This window comes from Mixophyes fleayi, chromosome 12 (genome assembly GCF_038048845.1).
Source record: "Mixophyes fleayi isolate aMixFle1 chromosome 12, aMixFle1.hap1, whole genome shotgun sequence".
NCBI lineage: Eukaryota > Metazoa > Chordata > Amphibia > Anura > Limnodynastidae > Mixophyes > Mixophyes fleayi.
This window is the reverse complement of record NC_134413.1, coordinates 77437754-77447644: the sequence shown is the minus strand read 5'-3', so window position 1 is coordinate 77447644 and position 9891 is coordinate 77437754. Positions and strand designations below refer to the sequence as shown.

Genomic DNA, 9891 nt, shown 5'->3' with positions numbered 1-9891 from the left:
AGGTGTACAGTGGATTTAAAATGAGATTGTGAAACAACAACTACAAAAGTCAGTGACTGTGCAGAAAATAAACACAGTATAATGCATAATATTTGCACAATAAAATATGAGGCTATTGGCAACAGGCAGTAAATGCCAAAGGTAAAATACATCCCAGATCGGAGGTACCGGGTGTGGAACTACAGGTCCCAGCATGCCGTCAGCCAGAGAAGCTATGAAACAAGCCTGGCCAAGCTACGGCTCTCCAGTTGTTGTGAAACTACAAGTCCCAGCATGCTTTGCTAGAAGATAGCCAGCCGATTACTGCCAGGGCATGCTGGGACTTGTAGTTTCACAAACCCCCGGAGAGCCACAGGTTGGCCAGGCCTGGACTATAGAAGACCCTGTATGGATTTGTATATGTTGAATGTTGGTGAAAACATTGTCTTAAAATACATCCCTGTTTGATATAGGAGCGGCCTTGGCCATAAATTTGGGAACAAGTGTTTGTCAAGACGCAGAACGTTTGTATAGCTGCTCCTCAAACACCTGTCAGGGGGTCACTGACAGCACAGGGGGGGGGGGGGGGGGGGGGTCAGGGTGAAAGGCTTCTGATCTCAGATGAGCACAGCTTGACGTCACTCACTAAGCCCCGCCTCTTCTATGACATCACAGTTTTCCCACCAAACAATAAGCAATAGTGTACTATGGTTGGATCATGGTTATACCTCATCCATTGATGAGATTTAGGTAATGCCGGTTTAAAAGAAGCCGTCACCATAAAGTAACTATGATTCAATGGTATATCAACACCGGACAAGCTTATTTAAAGGAAAAGTGGAGGCGTCGCCAATCAGATTCTACCTAGAATGTATTAAACAAATGATAGCTAGAATCTGATTGGTCGAAACACCTCTACTTTTCCTTTTAAGAAGCTTTAATAAATCTACACCTCGGTGGAGATGAAGACATTTCTCCCTAATCTACTTATACAGAACACCTTGTTAGTTCATTTAGGGAAACGAATGGGTTCCTCCGGAGATCTCTATTCGTATAAACGCAGTTCTCTCACTCTTTGGGGTTTTTTAGGGTGATTTCAAACACTCCGTAGTCTCCACCGCATGACGGTTCCAGGGTCCAGTCTGGGAGAATTTATAACCCATCCGTAGTACGGACATTAAGTCGTTTGTAGAGCAATAAGAGACATAATAAGGGCTCATTTATTTGGCGTCATAATGAACGATAACAAAACCACCATACAGACTTTATGCAGCGGTAGACAAACAAACATGGCACCCGCCACTGTCACCAATAAAAAAAAGTTGAAGTTGTAACACGCAGTAAACAACATCCTAAGTGGTGTTGGAATTATAGCTTCTATAGCTAAACTGACCAATCCCTGAGGCGGTCAAGTCTGAACCATCTCCCTCCGGCCAATTGGAGTCAATGTTTCGCGGTATCCTGGAAATAAATACAAAACAAAGTAGTTGACCGATGAGCGACTTCCTAGATATCCGGCACAGCCCGACAGTTCCGGTCGGAGCCCCAAGTCATCATGTCGCCGAAACGTTTTGTTTAATCACTATCTTCTGGCGGGTGTTGCGCTGGCCGCTGTCGGACGCGGCGGCGGCAGGTCCCATGGAGGCCGCCATGGCGGCGTTGGGCAGGCCGTGGGCGGTGATGTACTTTTTGTAGGCCTCCCGGATGATCTTGAAGGCACGGGCGTTGTAATAGGGGATGTCGGTGATGGGATCTCTGTACTGGGCGGGTTTGTGGGTGACCGGACACAGCTCTCGGACGGGGAACTTGAGTTTGTTTCGGGGGAAAACCCGGTAAAAGGTCTCGTCCTCGGAGAAGGTGATGAAGGTGCGGGAGGATTTGCTTACAGGGGGCGCCGTGTTGGGATCTCCCGTCTGCTCGTGCTCCAACCTGGAAGGACACAACAGTGTGCGGTTCAGTGTCTGTGTGTAATTATGTTCCTCCAAGGGCTTAAAGGATGGATCGCAATGCAAGCCCTAAGGTTTATGATTTCCAGACAGACATATCAAAGCACTAAATTGTCAGCGTATTTAATAATCTGTGTCATGTGACAGGATGAGGGATAGGCTTGCAGAGAAAAATGGCAACGTGCAGCCGTTTTCTGCTTCAGCAGGGCGTTAGAACAGATTTCAGCCTCCTCAACAATGCATCTATATTTCTTTAATGTTTAGCTTCCCGTTAAAACTCTTAACACATCTTACCGCGCAGGCAGCCATATTGTGGGTGGGGCATGCAAATGGGAGGACAGCAGATAAACTGTCAATTATGCACCAAAACTGTACTCACCCTTCCACGTCCACGTTCTCCTCCTTTATGGTGACGTCCGTGACCAGCGGCATGGCCACAGAGTGGTAGCGAATGGTCGGCCCGACGCATCTTCTTTTCTTCTGTACCTGCTTCTTCTTATCCGCCTCCAGACGCTCGTAATTCTCTGTCAAGAGAAAGGACGCAAATCTCAGGGCACCAATCATCCACATATCCTAGCCAGACACAAAATCCCTTAATAAGAGGGTGGGTCTCTATCGCCATTTCAAGGGTTATAAACAGATAGATACCTAGCGAGCGGATGTTTATCTCTTCTGTGATCTTGGCCTCTTTCAGTAGCTCCTCTTGGGTCAGAGGTCGGTCGGGGTGAGGGCCTTTCTTCTTGCGGGACTGCACCTGTCTCTCTTGTACCCGTAAGAAAGTCTGGCGAGTGTGTTCGGTGGTAGACTGGCGCATCTGCTTCCGGCCTAATGGGGAGAGAGAGAGAGAGATAGGGGCTCACACTGTCTCTAAGGAAAACAAACTTTATACAAAGGAGCCGGAAAAAACGGTTAGAAAGGAAACAAGAAAAAAAAGATTTCATATTGCAAAACTGCTGTAGATCAATAAAGAATTCAGGCCTCTGGGTTCTACAAACAGACACCGACCTTCTATCAACGCGGACCTGACGCCAAAACGCAGAGGAGGCAGCGGATTTGTGGGCTACAATACTTGATACAATAAGTTAAATTACTAACCTGCGCTAATAAGTAAAAACGTCCCCACCCTAAGTTACCAGCTAGTGCTAAAAGGCAGCTTAAAACTTACTGTCCACACTGTCTTCAGGGATCTCCTGGGGAGGGGGCTTCTCGGGCCGGCTCCTGGGTGCGCTGGTGGACACAGGGTCTGGTTTGGGTTTGGTTTTAGGCTTCAGAAGTTGAATTGGCTCCTGCGAATGTCAAACGCAACACAGAGTTTATAAAGCTTTACTACTCCATAGGGACCTCGCTATTCACATTACAATACTACCATTCACGTATTTGGTTGAGGCATTAACATGAATGGTCGGGAGCATTGATCAGAGTAAGGGGTCGTAGTGTGAATAACCTTCACTATTTTATTTGTCTTGCAGTCACAGCCTAGAACTATTGGAAAAGTGACAATAGGACCTGAAAATCGTTCTTAACAGCAGGAAAGAAAGATTAAAGATTTATAAACAACAACTCCACAGCAAGCAGCCAGCTGACATGGTGTGTCTGCAATCAAAACAGACCACCTGCAGAGAATTCCCTTTTAAAGGCAAGGTGGGAGTGTCATCTGTTCATCAAGTTAGGGCTGTGGGAGGAGTGTAATCTACTTAAACCTGTCTGTTTTATTGATCAGGAGTGACCGATGCCAGATAGTGGCCGGTGGCTAGGGAGCTGGTTCCCTATCTATCTAGCGTTAGGGTCACAAGAAAGAGTGTTGAACTCTATGCTTATATTTATTTTACCAACCTGACAATAAAAGCAAAGTACAAAAGTAATTAGGTTTTCGTGTGTGCACAATATATAGAGATAACTTTTTCTGAGCTGCATCGGCTGTTGTTAATCATGCAAAAGTTAACAAAATAAAACATTATATTTTATTATATAAAAATATGTAGGACGTTGTTTATTATCAAGTGCACATGAGCCATTTTCACATTATTTATCTGTTGTAAACATTAAGATACGTTGGTAAGAATACATAAGATTTAGGAATTATCCTGGCTTTCATAGGAGCTTAGTTTGCCTACAGAGCCGTTGTTTCTGTCTCCGTTCTATAGTCCCCGTATCTCCTTCCTGTCAATCATTCAGGTGTGATGACACATGACAGGTTGGGGGTGTGACTTAGAGGTAAGGGACATCACAGAGGGTGTGGTCGGGTCTGGCGGTTCCAAAATACGAGAGGGCATGCAAAGGGGGGACCCAACAAAAGTACACTGTGAGGTTAGAGTTCCGTGATGAAGGAACGATCGCTCACCTTATAGGCTTTGGTTACCACCCTCCGCTTCCGTTTGGGTTCGTCGTCGTCATGCTCGCTGGTCGGTTCATCCCCTTCGTCGATATCGAAATCTGAGTCCACCTCGTCCTCGCTCTCGGATCGATCCTCATTATATTCGTCATCGCCAGATTCCTAGGAACGTAAGGTGATTGTATGTTTTATTGTAAGAGTCGCAATGACAGCATGTGCTCATAACAAAGGAAGATGACCATTACTGCCAAATATATATATATATATATATATATATATATATATATATTTTCCACCTTAAAGATGGTCATGCACTGGCTGATCTGGTAGTGGGTGGGATGATATCAGTGTTTGGGATGAACAGCTGTAATAAGGTTGGACCCAGCGATTGCTGTTTGTGCTACGGCTGAATCTTCGTTCTACTTTTAACTCAGTACAAACTTCCATTTATGTTCATGGACGTCAGGTGCAACCTTGTTTATATAGTTTTACTGTAAAACTTTAAACATCACGGCTAAATAAATACATATAATTCCAATGGACCAAAACAGGGCCCTTGTGATTTGTTAAGGACGCAATTTTTATGTGTTTCATACACATCGATTCTCATAACAAACAGCGTCGTACAAAGAGCTGCAGACACCGCAAATCACCAACACAGTAAGATCCATCAACAGTTCCCAGTCTTGTTTTATTTGTATTCCTGATAACCTAGGTTAAAATGTTGTAATAAATACACCCACAATAAGGGTCAAATAAAGGATTGGGCAGCACGGTGGCTCAGTGGTTAGCACTTCTGCCTTACAGCACTGGGGTCATGAGTTCAATTCCCGACCATGACCTTATCTGTGTGGAGTTTGTATGTTCTCCCTGTGTTTGCGTGGGTTTCCTCCGGGTGCTCCGGTTTCCTCCCACACTCCAAAAACATACTGGTAGGTTAATTGGCTCAAATTGATCCTAGTGTGTGTGTGTGTGTTAGGGAATTTAGACTGTGAGCTCCAATGGGGCAGGGACTGATGTGAGCGAGTTCAATGTACAGCGCTGCGGAATTAGTGGCTCTATATAAATATGATGATAATTCCTGCAACTAAAAACCCATTTAATTTACTATTAAAACAGAATTCACAAATAATCTCAACTAATAATAATAAAGCTTCACATTGTCAACTTATTTTCAGAGTTTTGCTGTTACTCACTGGTTGTTGTGGGACTCAGCACGCATCGCCACAAGTGGCACACTGGCTTTTGTGGAACTACAAGTCCCAGCATGCCCTGCTTACATCTGGCAACCCATGATCCACTGGAGTTACAAGTCTCACTCTATTTCTATTATTATTTATTTATTATTATCTCAAGTCTATTACTTGCATGCTGGGACTTGTAGTCCCTCACCACCTTGAGAGAGACAGCTGCCAGAGTGGAGCAGGGCATGCTGGGACTTGTGGTCCCTCTGCACCTGGACCAGGGCATGCTGGGACTTGTAGTCCCTCTGCACCTAGAGAGACACAGCTGTCAGAGTGGACCAGGGCATGCTGGGACTTGTAGTCCCTCTGCACCTAGAGAGACACAGCTGTCAAGAGTGGAGCAGGACATGCTGGTACTTGTGGTCCCTCTGCACCTGGAGCAAGCATGCTGGGACTTGTGGTCCCTCTGCATCTAGAGAGACACAGCTGTCAGAGTGGAGCAGGACATGCTGGGACTTGTGGTCCCTCTGTACCTAGAGAGACACAGCTGTCAGAGTGGAGCAGGACATGCTGAGACTTGTGGTCCCTCTGCACCTGGAGCATGGCATGCTGGGACTTGTAGTCCCTGTAGACCGCCAGCAGCCAGGGATATAACACGTAGAACAGAGGGGTCCGGGCTCTGACCTCATTGAAGCCTCCATACGTGGTCTTGTAGAAGTCATCCTCCTCCTCCCGGCCCAGCAGACCGGACATGCGGTTTCCCGCCGTCTTACGGGGCGCTCTGCTCTCCGCCAGACTCATCTCTGCAGCTCCCGGGATCGGTCAGCGACTGAACGAGTCTGCGGATCAAGCCCCAGCCAACGAGCACCGAGCGAGGCGAGCTCCGCCAATCACCGCCTACGTTGTGTAGCGGGGAGGCGCGGATTAGCCAATCAGAACGCTCTATAGAAACTCACAGTAACTGGGAGCAAACAGACCGCCGCCGTACGTGTGCCAACCACAATATGACAGGCACATCCTGCCAACCACATCAGGGTTACCTTTAGTAATACTTTTTACTGACAAATAAAAGTACTGATTACTCAAGTGCAAAATATAATAATATATGGAATAATATTGCACATAAATTGAAATGAAGGACTCTGACTTATCATTTGGGATGGAAAGTTAACTAAGGCTCCCACCACTTGTGTGTATGTCATTACTGGTGTCAATTCAGGATTTTCTCTTTCACATCTTATTTCTGATCATTGGTAAGCATGTAGCTGAGTGGTGGGGTGGGATTGTGTTTCTGATTTTCCCAGTTATTTTCCAATAGCTATAACCAAGACCAATTATTACATTCAGACAATGTTATTACAGCAGGAAAATAGATGGACACAAGCAGAAAGATGTTTTTATCATGTTATGTGATGTTGTTTCTTTGTCACCCAATTGATGGACACTAGATACCTTGGAATATAGAGGTTCAGCCAAAATTAATGTTTTCACTTTCAAATTCCAGCTTCCCAGAGGATTCTGACTTTGAGGGCTCCTCCTGTGTTGAATTAGATTGCTCTAGTAGATGTGGTGTGGATGATATAGTATGGGCTGTGTACCAGCTACTAAACATTCAGCACACTGACGTCCACGAGGTTTCTGACAATTTGTTTAAACAGAAGGCAAGACAACTGATTTCCTTCCCTTGTTCCACTAACTTGGAAGATTCACTTTTTGAAGCCGGAACATAAGGTCCAGGCTTCATGCAAGTTACACCCTATCCTCTCCTGAGTGAGGGTACGGTTAAAAGGGAGTCACCTCCCAAGGTGGATACCCCCAGTGCGTTGTTATCCAGGACCACCACCATTCCCATTCCAAATGCTGCCGCCCTTAAGGTTGGAGCAGGACGGAAGAATTAAGCATAAAGATTTTTTCTCTGCCTGTTAATGCTCCAAGACCTAAGGGCCCTAGTTTTCGCTCTTTTCATTGCTCAGAAAAAGCAGCGAGCCAGAATTTCAGAGGGCAACCCTCTACGTTCCTCCTGGAGGTCATCAGAGGGGAAAAGGCAGGAGCCTCAAACAGTCGGCACGACGGGCAATCTGCCTACCCATAACTCTTGTAGTGGGAGCCAGTCTGCTTTTTTTCCGGGACCAGTGGTTCTATTAAACGTCAGCCGCCTGGGTGAGAGGAATCTTAGGCAGGTTAACATCACAGATCTTGGAAAGTCCCCACCTAGATGGGTTTTCACCACATGTCTTCCCGGAGACCAAGCAGAATGTTCTGCTCTGCAGGAAGCCATTCATCCCTTAGTCTTCTCAGGGGCAGTCATTCCAGTCCCACAAGAGCAGAAGAGGTTGGGTTTTTAACTCAAATCTCTTCTTGGTCCAGAAACCAGATGGATCTTTTCAGCCCATTTTGAACCTCAAGATTCTAAACACTCGGCTTCAGGTAGACAGGCTCAAGATGGAGTCCCTGAGGTCTGTCATAGACACCGATGGAAGGATGCAGACTTGCCTAAGTAGGCCACCAATATTTTCTCAGATTTGCCATTCGAACCCACCATTTTCAATTTCAGGCTCTGCTTTTCGGCCTGGCGACAGAGCCGAAGTTGTGCACTATGGTCATGGCAGTTATGGCTGCTCTTTTGAAGTCCGGTGGGGGGGGGGGGGGGGAGACTGACTGTTATTCGGCCACCTGGACCTCTCGGTTGAATCACCGAAGAACTTCTGCTCCAGAACCAGGGATCCAAAGGAGTTGATGGTAGAGGCCATGTTGTTTTCATCTTACTGCCCTGTTCCCATCGTTAGCAATGATTCCACAGTTTCTTAAAAAAAAATAAAAAGAAGATTGTGGTACACGGGCATTCTCACCATAGCACTGGGCCCATTGTGGCATCTGCTCTTAATCTAAGACCTGTTAAGTCCGTTGCCTTTTCTTCAAAAGGCTAAGAGGTTGTCCGACAGGGTGGCGGAGACTATGCTAAAAGACAGGCTAAGAATTACCACAGGGAGCGGAGAACTTAAATGTAGCTGTGTGAACCTAAAGGACTGCTAACATCTTCCTTTCAGTTGTCCTGACTTCTGCTATCTTTGCAGGAAGACCTGAATGTTTTCTGTCAGAGGAAACAGGTACTTTTAGTTTCACAAATTTAATGTGTTTGCATCCAAGGATACTAGTTTTGGACGGATGGTACTTTGCAACCGTTCTTCTGAGCGTAACCCATCCTTAGCGGCAGATCTGGGAAGTCCCAGAGGTCTCCAGTATCCCCCTAATTGGATGATCAGGAAAAAAAAATTTTTTTTTATACTTACGTGAAATCGTTTTCTCCAAGTCCATTGAAGGACACTGGGCGCCCACCCATTAACCCTCTAATTCTCTTTTTAGCTTGTAATGATATCGTTGTAGCAGGATATAGTTTTTCTCTCCTTTATTTGTGCCTTCTCTTAATAAACATCTCTGAATGATATAAATGTATCCGTGAAAAGCAAAGAAAAAAATTAAAAAGTGCTTTTAACAACATTTGCAGGGTAGATGCAAACCTCCCAACATGCAGTTGTCCACCTTTCAGCGAGGACAAATGTTAAAAACTCCATTAAATCAGATTAAAAAGGACATTTATGTGTTGGACTATGCTCCATTATTTGCTGGACTGTCTAGAAATGATGGCCGCTTCTTGTAATCCGAATATCACAATTAATGAAAGGTCAGGAAGTACCGATAGCTTCTCTGGCTCTTAAATTTTTCATCACGGTTGTCCACACCTATCGTTCGCATATATAAATCCACAATTATCAGCCCGAAATGCATCCAAACATTCCAAATGACAATCGGTGAAAACAGCTGGGATTTATCTGGGGATATTTCTAAACGGGTAACGGTGCAAAAAAAAAAAAAGTGCTGTAAGCCGTAGTGACCAGAAGATTGCCTTCATTTTCCAAAGTGTACTAGAAAAATGACATAATCCGATTGGCTGCTTAGAGTGACATCACCTTTTGTGTACAGCCAACCGTGCACCACTTAATTAAGTACCCCCCTCTTATTATATCATAGCATTGAGCAGTGGCTTCAGAATTAAATTGGGTAACAGGATCTTTGTTTTCTTACTGACATGCAAAGTGACCAATTAGAGGTGAGCTTTCCTTAGACAAAGCAGCTATAGATTGAGCAGGGCAGATACCGTCGCTATGGGTTACAATACATTGTGCTACTTGCGTCATCTTCGACGGTAAAAGTGATTCTGGAAACGGCTACCGAATAAACTGAATTACAGCCATTAAGGCCACTACAGACCCTAATGTAGGTCAGCAGACAGAATGGCTGCTTGTGCTACACAACCCAGATATTAAAGCTGCACTAATGTAGAAAGGTTGTAAATAAACTTACAAATTAAAATTAGATAAAATAGTTTAATATTACAGACAACGTTTAAATTCCTCATAAACATGTTTGTATGGGGGAGGGGGTGTTTTAT

General features: G+C 45.1%; 1 protein-coding gene across 1 annotated transcript; it reads right to left on the bottom strand.

Annotated features, from left to right (window-relative positions):
- Window positions 1-1181: 1181 nt before the first annotated feature.
- Window positions 1182-6334, bottom strand: VPS72 (vacuolar protein sorting 72 homolog). The gene is made up of 6 exons (XM_075191870.1): window positions 6126-6334; window positions 4267-4419; window positions 3091-3211; window positions 2574-2750; window positions 2305-2449; window positions 1182-1908 (listed from the first exon to the last, which is right to left on the bottom strand). Exons 1-6 carry the CDS (start codon window positions 6240-6242, stop codon window positions 1533-1535), a joined length of 1089 nt encoding a protein of 362 aa, XP_075047971.1. The 5' UTR covers window positions 6243-6334; the 3' UTR covers window positions 1182-1532.
- Window positions 6335-9891: the final 3557 nt, after the last annotated feature.

Excerpts from the sequence above, each read along its gene's own strand:
- VPS72 (XM_075191870.1), bottom strand. The coding sequence starts at position 6,242 with ATGAGTCTGGCGGAGAGCAGAGCGCCCCGTAAGACGGCGGGAAACCGC. Across the intron at positions 4,420-6,125 it reads CGTATGGAGGCTTCAATGAG|GAATCTGGCGATGACGAATA; the intron begins GTCAGAGCCCGG and ends TTACGTTCCTAG. Across the intron at positions 3,212-4,266 it reads TGGTAACCAAAGCCTATAAG|GAGCCAATTCAACTTCTGAA; the intron begins GTGAGCGATCGT and ends TGACATTCGCAG.